General features: G+C 41.6%; 1 protein-coding gene across 3 annotated transcripts in view; it reads right to left on the reverse strand.

Moving 5' to 3' along the window:
• Akap9 (A-kinase anchoring protein 9) overlaps window positions 1-19113 on the reverse strand; it is a 146326-nt gene that overhangs the window by 44403 nt on the left and 82810 nt on the right. For all 3 annotated transcript variants that reach the window (XM_052173169.1, XM_052173168.1, XM_052173170.1), the window contains 3 exons: window positions 14649-14878; window positions 2050-2212; window positions 938-1150 (listed from right to left, as the gene is read on the reverse strand). In XM_052173169.1, the coding sequence (XP_052029129.1) occupies window positions 938-1150; window positions 2050-2212; window positions 14649-14878 (606 nt within the window). The remainder of the gene's footprint in view (window positions 1-937; window positions 1151-2049; window positions 2213-14648; window positions 14879-19113) is intronic.

The following is a 19113-nucleotide window of genomic DNA, read 5'->3' on the forward strand; positions in this document are numbered from 1 at the left end:
TGAGTCTCTACACCCAACAACAGTGCATGCAACTCTGCACACACCTGCTCCAGGTGCGGCATCAGCTGCAGTGTCTAATGGCCCTACGAGAGTAAAGACAAAACAGAAAACAGAAACATAGTTATGGCTTCTACGTCCTCAAATATGGCAACACCTATCTGCACACGCTAAGAAGCTGACTTCACTGGGTGTCACTGATACCCACAGTTCTAGGACTCCTGCATGTTTTGTATATATGACTTGAGATCTCAAAAAACTTAAAACTTCTAGTCCTAAACCTGTGCCAAACTGATATGAGCACCCTCTCAGGGGAGACAATGTGGGTTGTATTTCTAAGTTGGCAAAACTGGAGAAACTCCAAACTTGTAGAGTCTAACTACAGGTTTAAGAGCAAAGAGAGTGTGGTAATCAGGATTCAAAGTTTATGCTCACAAAGACAGATTTTTACCACTCAAACTTTAACCTCAAGATGCAAAAATTAGTCATTATAAAGTTAAATGTTCTTTGACTCCTCCTGACCAGGATGCCGGATGTCCTCGGGGTGCTCAGCTTGCATGCCCACACGGCCACCCTGCTCATGAGCAGTATCAGATCAGTGTTTACGACACTGCGTGGCCTCTCTCCCACGGGAGAGCTCTGTCCTGCCCATCTCCAAACACACAGCCTCTTTACTTTTTTACTTTGCTTTTTTCTTTTGATACAGAGGTTTCAGCATACGTAATCTTCTTACCCTATTAACAGTTAATATCTAAGATAGGAAATATAATTTCATAAAAAGGGCTAGTAACAATTTGCCTTTAAAGTATATTTTCTTATGATTTTTCAAGTTTGTATATAAAATATATAAATGATGGCAGAAAGAGGATAGTCTGTCACAGGAGCATCTGACAAGTACAAACAGAAGAGGAACTCTGAGATACACAGTCTCAATACATACGCTGCTCCACGGGGCCAGCCTCTGCTCGCATTGCCTCCCTCTGCCTGGACAGTAGCTCCCGCTCCTCTTCCATCCGGCGCTGGTCTGACTCGAGTTCTTGCAGTCTGCTGTTCATACATAATAACTCCTGTTCAAGATGTTCTATTATATCGTTTTTTTCTTGAATTTGCCTTTCAAAAAGAGTCTTTTCATCCGAGTACCCATCAATGACACCTATAAGACACAATGGAAGGAAATGGAGTTGTTTCTAATTTCAATTCACCAGCAGGCTTTGTTTTTTGAGGCAAGGTCTTACTATTAGACCCTAAGCTAGCCTTGACTATTATAATCCTCCTGCCTCAGCCTTCTGAGTGTTAAGATAGCAGATGTGTGCATCTAAGCCAAGCTTACCATTAGATTTAATAATAACACAAGAAAAAAAAAACTCTATTAACAAAACTTTAAATCACTTCATCCTATTAAAGCTGAATGAACTTCAAAACCCTGAAGCTGAACCTTCCTGCCATTTGTACAGTGAACTCCTTTTCATGTTGACACTGCATAAACATGAAACTTCCCCTAAAGTTTCAGTTTATGTCCAGTACTTTGCTCTAAAGTGCCACCACACACATAACAGATAAATAGATAGGCTCCTGGGATTCAAATGCTTGTGAATTGAATCACATTTTAACTATACTAAAGGCTGATACTTAAGCAAGTCTAGAAGGCCAACACCCTCAACAGCGCAGGAGAATAGGAGAAGGCTTTGGAGGCTTAAAGCCAACAGTAACCATTTAATTATGACCTTATGCCATTCAAATAACAGCTTTAGTATCAGCTTTCTCATTTTAAAGGAATTATCTGAGGCTCACCATCATCTGCTTTTGAATCATCTAGAACTTTTAATGTTATCTCTAATTCTATAGTCTTTGTAGTGTGTCTGAGAGTGTGTGCACATGCGTTCTTGATTTTTTTAAATGACCTAGGGAAGCTCAGAGGACAAACTGTAACTACTGCTCACTGGCCACTTTAAACCCCACTGGTGGTCCCTAACTGGCTGTGCATGGCATCTCTCTCTAAGGACCGCAACCCCGCCTGTCTGTGTGGCCGGCTGCGGCAGGCAGGACGCTTACCCTCGGCCTTGTTGAGCTCCACAGCCAGCTGCTCCCTGGCCCTGCACTCCTCCTGAAGGCGCTCCCGCAGTTCTTCCAGGCAGTGGAGTGACTCTGCTGCCTCCTGTTTTTGTCTAAATGACTCACGCACCAACTCTGTCTGTGTAACTTTCGCATGTTCAAGCTAAACCAGGAGGGCAAGAGGACAAAAAGAAGATAAGTGATGAGAATCCAGTGTCATCGCTCATAAACAAGCAAAAAAAAAAAAAAAAAAAAAAAACCTAAGAAAGGATCTCAAGTAAAGACATCTTAATAAACTTCAGCCAAACTCTTGCAGTGTACTAACAGCAGGTAGGCTAAGTCACGGCAGATAACACACATTTGCTGTAGATCACTTTCTGTAAGAGATAAAGGCTAGTTTTAGTAAGCTATAGAATATAACCAGTGGACAGGGATTCTATCATACGAAGGTGGGGGAACAGAGCTACCGAAGGACAGTGCTTACTATATTTGCTACAGATTCAGGTAACTGTCGTCTAGGACAAACCCTCAACATTTTGACTCTGAAGTTCTTCAGTATTGATAGTACTGTGCGGTGCACTGATAGATTAGATCAAAATCAAAATCACAGAGATGTAGTAAATGAAATATAACATATGTGCTTATTAAACTGAAAGCTTTGAACTTTTGAAAGAATTTGTAAAAAACGCTAAAACTTCTGAAGATATTCCACTTACTGAAAACCTTTGGACTACAGCAATGTTAAAAATCTAGTAGTTTGCAAATGCTACCAGCAGACCCATTCCTGGACACTTAAAAGACAGCAAAACAGATGAGGCACGGCTTTCAGGCAGGAGGTAAGCATGGCAGTGCTACAGAGTCAGCTGTGTGAAGTCACGAAGGCACTGTCCATCTTCTGTCACCTCCTCAGTATCTGTCCTGTCAGCATGAGTCTACAGCCTTCAAACACAGAGAGCTAGCTGTATGTGTCAGCAACAGGGTCACAGCAAGTCTTGGAAATCCATTAAGTTTATATGTACTCTGTGTATCTCAAAGATATAACTATCAAGCTTTAAATTTAAAATATAAGCAAATATACTGGTTTCTAGCTTAGACATCAGTAAAGTATCATAAAATACCTTAATATTAACATATAATTATATTCATTAATATAATTCTAAATGCATAATTATAAACAATATAAATACATAATCAGAATTATATATAATTAATATATCGATACAGTAGTCATAATGTAATACTTAATGTTACTTCTGTGCATCACATGAGTAGTATTAATGGAAACTGGAGAGTGTACCGTCACTGAAGCTTACATTCACTCTACACCACTGGCTCTCATCATTCCTAAGGCTGTGACCTTTACCACAGCTCCTCATGTGGTGGTGACTCCAACCATAAAATTATTTTTGTTACTACTTCATAACTATAATCCACTGTTATGAATCATGATATAAATATCTGTGTACTGTGATGGTCTTAGGAAACTCCTGTGACAGGATGGTTTGTTTGAACCCCAAAGGGGGCACAACCCACAAGCTAAGAACTGCTGCTCTAAATAAATGTCCGAAATACACATATGCAATTATTCTTAATTTATAAGCTGTTTAAAATATCATTTAAAATATTATTTGAATGAGAATTCACATGAAATGGAAGCTAGATCACCAAAGGAAAAAACTTTATCCAAACAATTTTACTTGTCATTGGGAACAGGACTTATTTTTTTTAAATGTGAAATACACATTCACTTAGATTATAAAGAAACAAGACCATAAAGTGTGAACTCATCTATACAAGTATCTTTTTGAATTTAGCTGCAACCCCCATTTCTGAAGGCACTGCTCACGCCTGCATATGCACGTGCGAATCCCTGCAGTAAACTATCTAATTGTTACCTAGTGAAAATGGGAACTGAGTTCAGGGCCAGAACAAATAGCTGCATTTCATTCCATATTTCAAATTTATTACAGAAACTCAACAGAAGATTTAAAACAAAATAATAAAATCCTGCTTTGCATGAGTGAATTGCCAAACCTTTGCTTTAATCTCTCATTTCACAAGATGCAAGCTAGCTAGGCAGACAGCGCATTTAAAGACTTACAATAAAAACACAACAGCGAAAAGCAAAACAACAAGTTGAACCAATCAAACAATAAAGTTACCAAATAAATTAGACAGGATAGCACAATGGAACCCAAACTTCACAGGGTTAAAAGATCCTCTTCAAATTTTTGCCTAAATAATTTATATTTAAACTCTCCCATCCAGGTAGGGCATGATTGATTCCTACTATGTACAACAATATACACTATATATAAAAAATCAAATTGAGTGCTTTTACTTCACGGCCAACAGTACAAAAATGTGGGTAAAGCATTAGTTATGATTCTATCACTTCAAAAATTATTGGTGAGGCAGCAACACTATTCTGAAAGCCATCCGGCATGTTAAACATTAGCTAGGATTTATAGCTGAAGCCATTCACGTCACGAAAACAAAGATGAGTAGGATGTAGAGAATGTTCACAACCCATTTACTCATTTAAGGACCCAATGGACCCCAAATGCCAACCATGCAGCCTTTGATGCCGAACATTTAACCCTGGCACTTTACAAAAGACATTTCACCTTAAAAGCCGAAAAGGTTATTCCTCTATAAACTTGATCAGCTCATTAAAAGAGAAAGTAAGTGCCAAGTCTGTAAAGAAAATTTTTTCAGAATACAAGCTCCCTTCCCCTTGTCTAGCACTCTAGCCAATAAGGGCATCAGGTTACAAACATGTTCTAACTGGCTCCGCAATTCACCAGGATACCTACTCCTTCTAATACATTCATTTCCCTTTTAATACTGGATCAGTATTACACATGGATACAGAATCTCAGACATGAAGGATCTTTTTAAATAGCTTGACTGGCGCTGGAGAAATGGAGTATCGAGCGGCTAAGCTGGAGTTAGGGGAGAAATCTAGCCCCTCCACCCAGCCCCTGTGTGAGCAGCAGCCCTCCACCAACAGCAGAGCAAGGGCCAGTTCCCGTCACCTCAATACAGAGCGTTACCAGCGCAGTCCAGTCGACTGCGCTTCGAAAGCACTACTGTGTACTTACTGAGTAAGGAGGGGTAGGCAGGGAGATTTTAGAAATAAGCTTTATTATATGTCCATTCCTTCTGTGAGTAAAATGAAAAACAGAAGTGTTGATAATAACTGAGTTACTGTCATCCAAGTGTTCAGACAGAGGATACGGATACGGCAAAGGCACTCGAGACTCAACTTCATAGACGTCTTCCTCCTGGTCTTCCAGCCAAGAGCCACTGAGCTGGCCAGTGGCCAAGTAGGTCCTGTAAGAATCCATTCTAGATAAAGCTGCCAAGGTTCTCTGTCTGCTCCATCCGTTCTTCTCCTAACTACATCACAGAGTTCCTGTTAACTTATTAAGAGATCCCAGACCGGCACAAAGTTTTCTTTTTAATACTCACAAGTAAAATGAATTCATATAAACTAAACAACAAAAGATGCAAAAATTCAGCTTTAAAAAAATTAATTTGAATTAATTCAAATTTGAAAAAAGTTAATCAAAAAACACAAAAGCAACAAATAAATAAATAAGTAAATGCAACAAACAAAAATAGTTCCAATTAGAATAATTAAATCTTTGTCAAATGAAAGAACAAAATTATGAAGATCTAATTAGCCTAGCAATAGACCTGCTCTCAGTATCCAATGTATCTGTGGTTATAAATAAGTCTTCTCCTCAGATCTTGGCAGGCGGGTCAGCTTGTAGGTCTCCATGGCAGCACTCTTGAGAAATGCAGCTGAATGCCTTTCCTCTGTTCTTCAAGCCTCACTATTCAAAAGGAAAAGCTCCTCTGAACTGAGCTTATTCAAATAACCTCCATGCCTAGCCAAAGGTCTCACAGTGTCCCTGAGGAACAGGCCAGAGCAGAGGGTGTGGTTACATGTCTGTGCCTATAGGTGAGTGACAGGTGGCCAGGGAACACGCCCACACAAAAGCCTGCCTGGCAGGACCCAAGTTCCACGTCAGAGCTGTGAAGGGTATTTAGACAAGTTTATAATGCTATAGATGATAAGCTGTTGTTTTCCATCCCACTAAAAAGTTGCTTTCAGAATATAAAACACGGGGGCTGGAGAGATGGCTCAGTGGTTAAGAGCACTAACTACTCTTCCAAAGGTCCTGAGTTCAAACACCAGCAACCACATGGTGGCTCACAACCATCCGTAATGAGATCTGAAGCCCTCTTCTGGAGTGTGTGAAGATGGCTACAGTGTACTTACATACAATAAATAAATCTTAAAAAAAAAAAAAAAGAATATAAAACAGAAAGTTTGCTTGTGTTCATATTATTAATTCAAATCTATCCAATAATCAATATTTCTGAAAAAGACTGGTTGGTATTTCCTTATAAATAAGACATTTAAGAAGCCACTGGCCTATAAATGTTTTGGTTATAACCCACGTCTACAGTTTCTAAAATGTATGTTAAAGAAAATGTCCTTTGTATTTTGTGTGTGTGTGTGTGTGTGTGTGTGTATAATACATAAATAATACTTGGCAATTACATTCTCTATAACAGCCTTTGAACCCTGACTAAGATGCTACGGTCCAAGTTGTAAATAATAGCCAGTCTGATAGCTCCAGAGACTTAGGCAACAGTGAATGAAACAGTCCCTCAGATTTTTAAAATTTTAAAAATGTTCTTGATAATTAAATAGATTCTCAATTATGAAAGTTGCTATAAATAAGACAAATGGGAAAACCTATGCTAAACAAGCGGGTAATACTACCAAAAATTTGTTTTATACTCATTCTAATTACATAGTCTGTGCTTGTATTCAAATTCTTCAAAGTAAACTAGTAACAAGCCATGAGATGAGGAGAGGGTGGGAGAGAGAAGGGACAGAGAGGGATAGAGAGACTGAGATTCATTTTCCACAGGAGGCCAGAAGCTGACGGTGATGCCTGTGGTTGGGAAGCAGTGAAGGAGAGGTCTCTATATGCTGGCATCGTCCATTATAGATGCTTACACCATCAAGTTAGTCAGAGACGTCTGTTACCTATGCAAGATGGCGGAATAATCCCTGCTGTAGCTAAATGGAATTTTACTGTGTGTGTGTGTGTGTGTGTGTGTGTGTGTGTGTGTGTGTGTTGCATGTATATGTGGAAAACAGAGGTGGTGGTCACGAATCGTCCTGAATGACTCTTCCATACTATTTCCTGAGGCACAGTTTCACCATCACATCTGAAGCTTATCAATGTAGCTGTGTTGCCAGCCGGCTTGCTGACGGGTCCCCTATCTCCATCTTCCGAGACTGGAATTACAGATGAGCCACCAGACCCCCACCCCCTGCATCTCTGTGATTTCTCAGGATCTCCACTGTGATCCGCATACTTGTGTGGTAGGTGCTTTGAAGCACCGACCGGCTCCTTGGCCCTACATTACATTTTCAAAGCCTGGAACCAGGGTTGGACTTTGCCCTCAGCCTGGCCCCCTGAGATGGTCTTTCACTGAGCCTGGCTAGGATGATTAGTCAGGAAGCCCCAACAATCTCTTTCCAGGCTCTCTCCCCAAGCACTGGGACTACCGGAGAATGGGGTCATGCCTGGCTTTCACATGGTCAGTAGAGATCCAAGCTCAGGCTCTCGGGCGTGGGGTGGGCCCAAGAGCACTCTCATTCACTGAGCCACTCCCCTCTCTATTGAGGGTTCATAAAATATAAATGTGCCCAGTGTAAAAATTCTTCCTTAGAATATTCTTCCTTTATTTTTTCTGTGTATTAATTCATTCTGATAATCTGGCATTTTGCTTCTCTTATTTGAAGAAAGAACAAAACCATGAAGGTAAAAAAAATATATAATACTTCATACATAGTAACTTTTAAATCAGGGTAGGAATCAGCACGCAGGTAAGAGGCAAGAGGAAGAATATATAGTAATATTTAGTCACCATGGAGAGGAATCGTTTGGAAGGATTAAAAGGGCTGGGAGGTGTGGCCATGTTGGAGGAAGTGTGTCACTAGAATTGGACTCTGAGGTTTCAGAAGCCCATGTCAGTCTCCGGCTCTCTCCCGCTCTCTGCTGGTGGGTCAGGACGTAGCTCTCAGCTACTCCTTCAGCACTATGGCCTCTGATGCCCTGCTCCCTGACAAGATGATAATTGACCAAGCCTCTGAAACTGTAACTGAGCCCCCAATCAAAGGCGTTCTTCCTGTGTTGCCTTGATCATCATGTTACTTCACGGCAACAGAACAGTGACGAAGACGATAACCGTGCATACATGATGACATACTCTATTAATTCTTGTTCAGGATGAATACCCTCAAAACAGTTCATAATAAGCTCTATTGCTTTTGCCTATTTTTAGAAGCAGGTAAACCTTGCTTCTACTTATATTTAAAAAAAAAAAAAAGTCTGTATAAACTATTTTTTGTTCCTAACCCAGGGCACAGATTAAGGTAAGAAACCACACACACGGGGGCTGGAGAAAGAGCTCCACAGTTAACAGACCCTGCTGCTCTTCCAGAGGACTCTCCAGTTTGATTCCTGGCACTCACATGAATGCTCACAACCGTGTAACCCCAGTTATCCTGATGCCTTCTTCCAGGCCCTGTGGGTACCAGCAAGCATATGGTACAAACTGCCTGGGTTTGTCCCATATCTCTGCCACCACACCCCATTACTCCAATCTATCTTTAGCAAAGGGCCAAAGTGCTGGTTTTAAAAACTGAGAATCTCAATATGCAAAGATGAAAACAATCTCTATGTCCTTTAAGCAATGAATATGCAAACTGGTGCATCTATACAATGTAATAGATCACGAAAAGGAATAACATCAACAACAAAAACCCTATCATTACACACAACAGAGCAATCAAGTCACAGGCACAGTTTAAGGCAACTGAAGGTAGACTTGAAAGGGTACATAAATATGATTTCATTTATGACACTCTTACAAACACAACACCCTAAGTAAGGAACAGAAGTCAGTGTTTACAAAAGGCAGGGAATGGGAGATGGCCGACTGTAAAGTAGAACCAGGGCACACTGGGGTGATGACTCATGTTCTACTGTCACTTCAGTGGAGGTACTTGGAACTGTCCACGCAGAGTTAGTTTTCTCATACTTAAAGAACTATTCACCACAGGAAGACACCAGAGTGAAAAGAAAGTTCACAAACTGAGTCTACGAGGGATGACGGAGGGGCACAGGAGATGCATCCTTAGCTGAGGGCTGCTCAGTGTGTGTGGCAGCTAGGAGAGAAAGTCAGTTTTCTTTAAGGGTGTGGTCTCTGGCAGACTGATCTAGTTCCAGTAGATAGTCCCACACCCATGTGTATATGAGCAACACTAACTGAAATGTTTGTTCAAGGGTGTCTGCATGTGTGTGTGTGTGTGTGTGTGTGTGTGTGTGTGTGTGTGTGTGTGTGAGTGTGTGTGTGTGTGTGTGTGTGTGTGAGAGAGAGAGAGAGAGAGAGAGAGAGAGAGAGAGAGAGAGAGGGGGGGGGAGAGAGAAGTCAGATGTTTTAGCAAGAAAGTGGTATCAAATGTCTGTTTTAGAGCTGTTCCTGAAACTGTGGTGTGATAGGAGGCTGGGCAGGGGTGATAAGGCAAGAGGTACCAAATGGAAACACAGGGGACTCAAGCATTCCAGGAGAGAAGTCACAGGCCAAGCAGGTGAGAGTTGACCGAACAGAAGTTGGTAAAATCCACTGGAGAAGGGGCCCTGAAAATGAAGGAGTGCCTCAGGTCTGAATCCGTGACTAGTGAGGCTAATGGAGAAAGAGGGATCATCACTAGCATAAGGTTCGTCTTTTGACTCAAACAGTTCGTATTGGGTTAGCAGAATTACCCATGTGTAAGTTCCTAGCTTCACAGTCATAGTGAGAGTATGCCCAGTGTGTGTGTGCATGCATGTGTGTGTGTGTGTGTGTGTGTGTGTGTGTGTGTGTGTGTGTGTGTGTAAACAAGTGTAATACACAAGTCATACAGGGCAGCAGCAGTGCTTTTGCAGCCTTCCTAAGGTTACTCTTCAATGAAGGATTAAAAGCTCTGAGAGACTCCACACCTCGTAAACAATTAACAGCGTTCTCTAGGATCTGCTTTCTGCAGCACTCTGATCCTTTCCACACTTCCTTCGCACTTTGCCCGATATGTTGGTCTCTTTGTCAGCCATAACACATGGCCTTCATATGTTCCTCTGTGGAACATTCTTTCCATTTACCTGTCTGATGCTCTCACTCATTTTACTATTTTATGCATACATGTTTGACGCCATGCATTTCTGTACCACTACTGTGCAGAGTTCCCAGAAGAGGGCGCTGTGGAGGAGCTGCCCATGCTCCTAACTCCTGAGCCACATTGCAGCCCTGCCTTCATGTATTTGCTAATTCTGTTATCACAACAGTCCTTTCTTTATATACAGTGCTCCATTCCCTACCGTGTTCTACTGCATGTTATGCTTCAACAGTTATCTGACAGTACACCATTTTATTTATTACTGGCCACCATGTTAATAAGCCCTTGAAAGTGGGGATTTTTCCATTTTGTTTGTATTCATATCCAAGACCCAGAAGAGTAAGTGTATGAAGTAAGTACTCAAACAATGTGTGGAAGCGAGCGACTCATGTCCAGGGTCGAGCACCCAGGCAGCCATGTCAGTGCTGCTCCCTCAGCTAGGTTCAGGCATCCTGAACAGAGGCAACGGCCTGCGTTTCTCTTTCAGTGTAATCAGAAAGACATCACACCAGTGCCTGCCCATTCTATTTCAGAATTTGTTTTAACACATGCAAGACAACAAGATCAAAGGGGACGATCCCAGTCCGGAAAAGAAAAAGCAATTGACAGAGAAGGGACATCAACTCCACCCACTCTGAAGAAAGCTTACTCTGTGCCACTTTAACTGGCCCTTACATACATTCACCAGGTTCTAAGCAATTCCAGTCACTGCTGATGACATTCTCATTGACGATGGTTTTCAAGTATCACCCATAGTTAGTAAGGGTGAACTAAGTTCAGTTGAGAAGAATGCTGCACAAAGCCTATATTCGCAGTGCTTTAAAAGTAGAATTCACCTAAGAAAGGCCTCAGTTCTACAACTGCTTATCATGGATCCTCAACGGTGACTTCAAAATGTTCTACAGAAGATACTGGTAGAGTACTTGGGAATTACCCAGAACAGTGTGGCACTAAACCAACAGTCTCTAGGTTAGTGGGCCTCAAACTCCTGCACGTATCACAGTCACCTAGAAGACCTAGTAAAGCCCAGCTGCTGGCTCGGGTCGGGCAACCTGAGCATGTGCAGCTCCATAGGGGCTGTGGGCAGCTGCTCTGGGGTGTCCCTGCCACAGAGTGATTGCTGTACTCACATGGTTGGCGTCTATTCAAGGGTACTTTGTGGGGAGCGGGCTCAGCAACCAGTCTAAAATGGCTCCTAGGCTGGTTGCCAAGTCACATGACTCAGCAAACCTCCCCCCACGGTCCCCTTTGAAAGTCACGTACCACCAGAGAAGTGCGCATGCACCCTTTGACATCATATCAGGCCAGTCCCCGTCTCCATCCTATCACGAGCCATCTTCTCGATCCTATCAGGAGCCTCCACATGGCAGTCGCTGATTGGTGCAGGCTGGGATATATAACTGGGGCAACGGGCTAGGATTAGGGGCTTCCTGAAGTAACGTTCCTGAATAAACTGCATTGAGAAGAGTCTTCCTCTCGTCTCCCTTATTCGGCTGGACGGATTTGGTAGCGACAGTACTTAAAATACGACAAAGCAGCCACAGAGTCACGAAGCAACACAGCACTGCCCCACCATTTCAACAAGCTGAGAATGAGCCCAATTATCTATGGCCAGGCTCTGTCTTTTAAACAGAAGACTGTTCTGAGTTGTGGATGTGGCCTGGGGGGGGGGGGGGTGACTGCTTCAGGTAAAGTCACACAACTGGCTGATGATGGTACACACTTATGAGGAGGCTTGGCTCTAGCTGTCTATTAAACAAGTAGCCTGTGAGTATGACTTATCACTTGTGAATTATCTACCACTTTCTACAGTGGCTGTGAAAACACAAATACAAACTGCACTAACCAGACAGACCATACTTTATATTAACCTCATGCAAAATCTATAATATGAGTAACAGTCAAAAGATCCAAATCAAAATATTTAAGAATGGTCAAGAAAAAAAATGTATTAAGAGTTATGCCGTTGGAATGACAGTACACATAAGCTAGAGGTGAAAGGAGCCCCAGAGCTATGTCTGAGCAGAGAAGGGAGGAGAAGGAGAAGTTTAACCAAAACCAAGTTAGTATGATGATACCACTATTACATTTAAAAAATAGAAAATTGTAAAAACAAAGTACATGTTACACATGGTAAACATTAACATGGCAGCAATAAGCAAAACAAAAGAAGCAAGACAACATGGGAATTCTGTGTAAAATCATACAGTACAATGCCCACTGCATACAGGATGAGTATAATTCATATGCATTCAAGCTTTAGAAGTGCTGAAAAGCAGGCCCCTTAACCTATGCGTTAGTTCAGGTTATCCAGGGCACACTGTGAAGTGACACACATATGAGCCCTCTAAAGGGACACCCAGGACCTTAGCTCACTTGAAGAATGAAGAAGTTAAAAATGTATCTGTACAGAAAATATCTATTTTCTTAACTACAGAATTTTACATTATAACACAGCATTCAGGAGATCACTTCTTAAGATAGTCTCCTGAACTTGGGCTAAAGATGAAGCTCTTAGATTCTAGGGATAGCGTCCTGCCCTGCTAAGTGAATAACACAAGCAAAGCCGACTTTTATTGGCACCATTTTCTCTCTAGCTGTTTGGATGGTGATGAAATATCACTCTGGATTTTGGTGTAAGGTGGGATCACCTATGTGATTTGTACCAAATGCCCTGCAACTGGAAACCAAAAAATATTTAAGTTTTTACAAACACTAGATGGGGCAATGTGGATCCAGCAGAGACTAGCTGTTCTACTATCGCAAGCCCTGAACATTCCAACATTAACAGGGAAAGCACAAGAAAATGACATTAAACCAACTCTAGGAAGACGATAGAGATCCTTACAGAGGAAATGAATAAATCTGTTAAAGAAATCCCAGAAAAACACAAATAAACAATCAGAGGAAATTAATAAATCCCCAAGAAAGCCAGGAAAAACAAACAAGGAAATGAATAGAACTATTGAAGATACACACTACTACTACCATCACCAACAACCTCTACCACCACCACCATCACCACCACTACCACCACCACCACCAACAACAACAACAACAAGCATATAGTCAGAATTAACAATCATTGGTCAGTGATATCTCACCATATCAATAGCCTCAACTCCCCGGTAAAGACACTGCTAACAGCAGGGATGTGAACACAGGACCCACCATCCTGCTGCACATGACAAACACACCCCAACATCAAAGAAAGACATTATTTCAGAGTAAAGGGGTGGAAAAGAGACTTTCCAAAGAAGCAAGCTGGTGTAGCCACTTTAATATCTAACAAAGTAGACTTTCAGCCTAAATTAATCAAAAGAGATGAGGAAGGACACTTCATACACATCCAAATGTCATCTACATTCTGAAAATCTACACCCCAAATACAAGGACAACCATTTTGTAAAAGAAATATTATTAAAGCTCAAATGATACATGGAACCCTACACACTCTTAGTGGGGGATTTCAATACTCTACTATCACCAATGGACATGTCATCTAGGACAAAAAAACTAAACAAATAATGGAGCCGACAGATATTATGATCCAAATATACAGAACACATATCACCAGAACCTTTCACCCAAACACAAAAGAACATCCCTTCTTGACAGCACCTCCAGAACTTTCCCCAAAACTGACTACATAAAGCTAGTCTCAACAAATATAAGAAGATTAAAATAATACACTGTATCCTAACAGACCACCATAGACTAAAGCTAGAATACAACAACAGAAAGCCTACAAACTCATGGAACTAAACAACTCTCTACTGCATGGCCACTGGGGCAAAGGATTCTAGAATTCAAGGAATATGAAAGCATAGAATTTACAGAACATTTCATATAATGGTAGTTAAAATCTCTTTGATATTTAAAAAAAAAACCAATAGTCTAGATAACTTGACTATTAAAGTAACCATGGATTTTAGAACTGAAAGATGCAATTAGCAGAACACATCACCCGTTACCAACTGAAAAGCATACTGGTAGCATGTTCAAAATCATCCCGCATTGATTTGTGTCCTTGTATACTTGTGTTTCAAGGCTGGAGAATGCACTCACAAGCCCTGTGAGCACCTGACCTCTGAGTTATTTTCCTGGACCTTTTTTCCCACACTTTTTTTTTCTTTTTTTAAAGGCAGGGTCTCTGTAAGCTGTCGGACCTGCCAAATAGAAGGAATTACTGTAGGTCTGCTTTGCTAGACGTAACTTAAACACAGCCAATTATTAAAAGGAAACCTGGCCATCTTTCTGCGGGATAGGAGAGAGAATCATTAAGTCATCCGTGGCTTAGCAGAAAGTCTGATGTAAACTCTGCAGAGACTAGTCCAAGATAAGAGCTTACCTGACTGCTGGTCTCACTTATGGCTTCCAGGAGTTTTTCAACCGCTGCTTGTAGTCGAGAGCTGATATTCAGCATAAGTTCTTCATTTTCAGGATCTATGACAGGCCCAGCAAAGCCACTCCTCACAAGGCGCTGTGACAGCTCTGCTCCTTCCTCGGTGACTTTTGACCAAATGCTGTCATGTGTTGCTATGGCACTTCCAGGATAAGAGGGGATGGACTCATCCATAGCTAGAACAGTGGTAAGTTAAAGGCAGACATTAACCATTTAAAGTTACAACATTAAGGAACTGAAGACACCAAGCCAAATTAAAACTTGAATTATTATAATTCCAAGGCCTTTCAATAACAACTTCTTAACCGAGTGAATATGCAAAGCAAGAGTGCTGGATAGCAAGACAACAGATACGAAAGGGCAGTGCTGTGCAGAAACTTAACTCTTAGGTTATTCTGAGTCTTTTCTGTGATGGAAAAAGTACTTTTCTGGTGCAGGGGATCAACTCTGGAGCGTTAGTATACACACAATACTCACAGTCTAATGGAACACAAGACAGCACGGAACAGCTATCTAAGCAAAGCATGTCAGGTAGTTTGGAACGAGATGAGGACTCCTAAGTAACAAGATCTGGTTCCTCGTGTCATAAGGGCAATGTGCAACCAAAGATGGCAAAGATGAAGAGGTCAAGTGCTTGCCACAGGAACACAGGAGCACCACCAGACCCGCGGGGCAGGGAGAGAGGCACACAGACAGGAGGATTGGGGCTTACAGGACAGTCGGTCTAGACAAATGATGGAGCTACAGGTTCAATGAGAGACGTCTCCAAGAATAAGGTGGAGAGTGAGGAAGACTCCCGATTTAGCTTTCTGGCTTCCATAGAAACACACATGACTGAGCACACAAGGTCCACCATCACCCCACACCCGGCTTACTGTGCCGTGGAACACTCCAGGGACACTGAAGGATCTGAAAGCAGGAGTTTATTCTTATCTAAAACTGGACCTTCTGACTCTTGAGCCTATTCAGAAGTGACTGATTTGATTTGATTTGGTGGCACATTGAAATGCATTAAGGTAATTTCATTATATGATACATTTGCAGTGGTCTAGTGGAAAAAAGGATAGACTAATCTATTATTCATAGATATAATATATTGGTTTTTATGTAAGGATTGGTAAGCTAACCAGACAGAAGATAAACTTCACTTCCTATAAAGCAGTGGTTCTCAACCTTCCTACCACCACAACCCTTTAATAGTTCTTGATGCTACTGTGACCCCCAAGTATAAGATTATTTTTCAATGCTACTCCATAGCTGTAATTTTGCCACTGTTATTATTCATACTGTAAATATCTGACATGCAGAATATCTGATATATGACCCCTATGAATGGGTCCTCCCAAAGGAGTCAGCATCCACAGTTAAGGTCCACGACTCTAAAGCCGTGCTGCTCTAAGGCCAAGGCATGAGTACTTACCACTTGTCTTAGTCAAGGTTTCTATTCCTGCACAAACATCATGACCAAGAAGCAAGTTGGGGAGGAAAGGGTTTATTGAGCTTACACTTCCACGTTGCAGTTCATCACTAAAGGAAGTCAGGACTGGAACTCAAGCAGGTCAGGAAGCAGGAGCTGATGCAGAGGCCATGGAGGGATGTTTCTTACTGGCTTGCTTCCCCTGGCTTGCTCAGCCTGCTCTCTTATAGAACCCAAGAACACCAGCCCAAAGGTGGTACCACTCACAAGGGGCCCTCCCCACCTGATCACTAATTGAGAAAACGCCCCACAACTGGATCTCATGGAGGCACTTCCCCAACTGAAACTCCTTTCTCTGTGATAACTCCAGCCTGTGTCAAGTTGACACACAAAACTAGCCAGTACACCACTGACACCTACCATCACACTCAGCCAGGACAGCAAGCCAGGCCATAAAATCAGAGGCAGCTTTTCCAATCAGGTCCACTAATCACCTCTATGAACAAGATCACTGCAGACAGGATATGAAAGTGTGTTCTAGGGAACAATTTTAAACAGCTGCAGGTTTTTAAAAATGAGTGTGTGTGTGTGTGTGTGTGTGTGTGTGTGTGTACATATATGACTGCTTGCATTGCATGCATGTGTACCATGTGTGTGCCTATACAAAGTTGAGCATTGGTGTAGATGCTAGGAACCACAACTGGGTCCTCTGCAGGGCCCAGCAACAGCTCTGACAGTCAAACCATCTCTCCAGGCCTCAAATATTTACTATGAGACATAACTTTATATAATTCTATTCACTGGCATAGCAGTTAATATAATTTTTAATTTGTATTTTATTCTCCACATTAAAAGAAACACAACTACTATACTGGTATTTCTTTATATTATACCATGTATTTACAAGCAAACTGCATGACAGTGGGGCAAATACTTCTACAATGTTATACTTCAAGATGATCCTGGGATTCAAAACAGTAAATAATGTATCCCAAATGGTACAGTACAATACATACTGTAGCATTTGTGAAATCAAGTGAAGCAGTCTAGGAAATAGACAATAATTTTCCAGAAGCTATGGGAGCAAGAGCTATTACTTGTTGCTTAGGAAACAAAAACACTTATGTGGTACCATTATCTGAGGTATTCTAGTGACTTTTGTTTTTCATGAGTTTTAAGAATATGATGAATCGGAGGTAAAAAGAACAGTATGATATGGTGGAAACACTAATAAAAATGTATGGAGAAAAGCCGGTGAAGCAGGGGAACATTTAAAAGAAGGTAACTTTTTAATGTTTAAAAGAAAGTACACTGGATCTAAACTGTTAACTGTCCTAGATGTGTTGGAACTTTGGGGGTTTTGCAAAAGATTGGAAAAGGTTAATCATATTTTAAATAGAAAGATAATAGCAAATCTAAGCACCAGAAACAAATTTTAAGAATACATTAAAACAAACAGACTGGTGAAGAGTCTATTTCAATTGCACAGTGAGGTGTGATGAACTGTGGCGTGGCAAGAACGGAGGCATGAAATCCGCAGGGGAAAGGACCCAAGTTGGACATAACTAAATGCAAAGGCAAAAAGGCAAGGCAGGCAGAGAACTGCGCAACGTGCCTGGGATTCAGGTGATTCTGACTGAGAGCAGTCGTAAAGAAGCCACCACATCAGGACACAGTCACGCTGGGGGCACAGAAATTACTTGAGTATAACCAGGATGTGTATGCCTGTGGACCATGTTGTAAGTTTGAGTCTGTGACTTTTAAGTCTTTTATTAACGTGAGAGTTGAAATACTTGAAGCAGATGCATTTGTTGTAAAGAAAGCATTTACTGAGAAGTAAAAGGAGTCTCCTAAATATCAAAGATAACAAAAAATTTCATTTTAAAAAGTCATAAACAGAGCATTTTAAAAGGATTACTTCAGCTTTTCCCTAGACAAATGGGAAGCATTGAGAAGACAGTATGGATTTCGGCTTAGTTAGGGCTCTGAGGACGATAATGTTACCGTGAGACCTAAGGTTGGTGAGAAGGCCTGAATTAGTCAACTCTCCCTTCGGTGCACTGACGTTTACTCTGGAGGGCAAAACTGAGAACAACCAGCACTTAAGAAAATACACAGCCTTAAACAGTATGAAGGCTGCACACTGTGTACAGAGCAGCTACTGAGGAGGAGGCTGAAGTCAGTGCCCACACCAGCCAAGCCCAAGCACAACAACGTACAGAGGACCTGCAGAGCAAGGCCCCCAAGGCACAGCACCAGGGCTTCTGGAATGGCTAATCCAAAAAAGTAGGTCCAAGAGTATCCTCTAAAAGATAAAGAAGCAACACCTAACAGCCTCTGTTTCATGGTTTGGTTTCAGGTTTTAGGCAGGGTCTTCTCTATGGGATAGTCCAGCCATAGGGGAGACCTGGTCTGAATTCTCTTGTCTGGGCCATATACTATGTTCAAGGCTAGTCTGGTACACAAAGCAAAAGCATCTCCAAACAAACAAACAAGGGAGGAAGGAGACAGATGTGTGAGTTACTGAGATTCTTCCACACCTGGGTGAATCTGGAAAGAACCAGTGCCTTCCTTCTCCATATGAGTGAGTTACTACTGATGTACAGCACAGCGCTGTGCCAAGGACGCCGTGCGAGACAGGCGTTCATCCCTGGCTTCCCTGCAGAGAGGGGACCATCCTCTAAGACATCTCAAGGGCACAGGGAACTTACAACACAGTCCTGGGAACCATTTTGTCAAAGGGTAGACCACTCACCCCCTCAGACTCAAGTGAGTCCACTAGCTTAGCCCTGGCTTTCAGCTTCACAACCAGAATATTCTCACAAGGAAGTAAATATTAATAAGTCAATTATTTATTTTTTCAAGTGTTAGCAAGTCCATACCTGTTCAAAATCTAAACAAGTTCAGACTTGAAGAGTGAAAATAGGCCACATGTGTGGCTACAAGAAAAAAAAAAGTCATATATAAAACTGAAGAGTAAAAGTCACTCTGTAA

The sequence above is a fragment of the Apodemus sylvaticus genome, chromosome 2, assembly GCF_947179515.1.
Source record: "Apodemus sylvaticus chromosome 2, mApoSyl1.1, whole genome shotgun sequence".
Lineage (NCBI taxonomy): Eukaryota > Metazoa > Chordata > Mammalia > Rodentia > Muridae > Apodemus > Apodemus sylvaticus.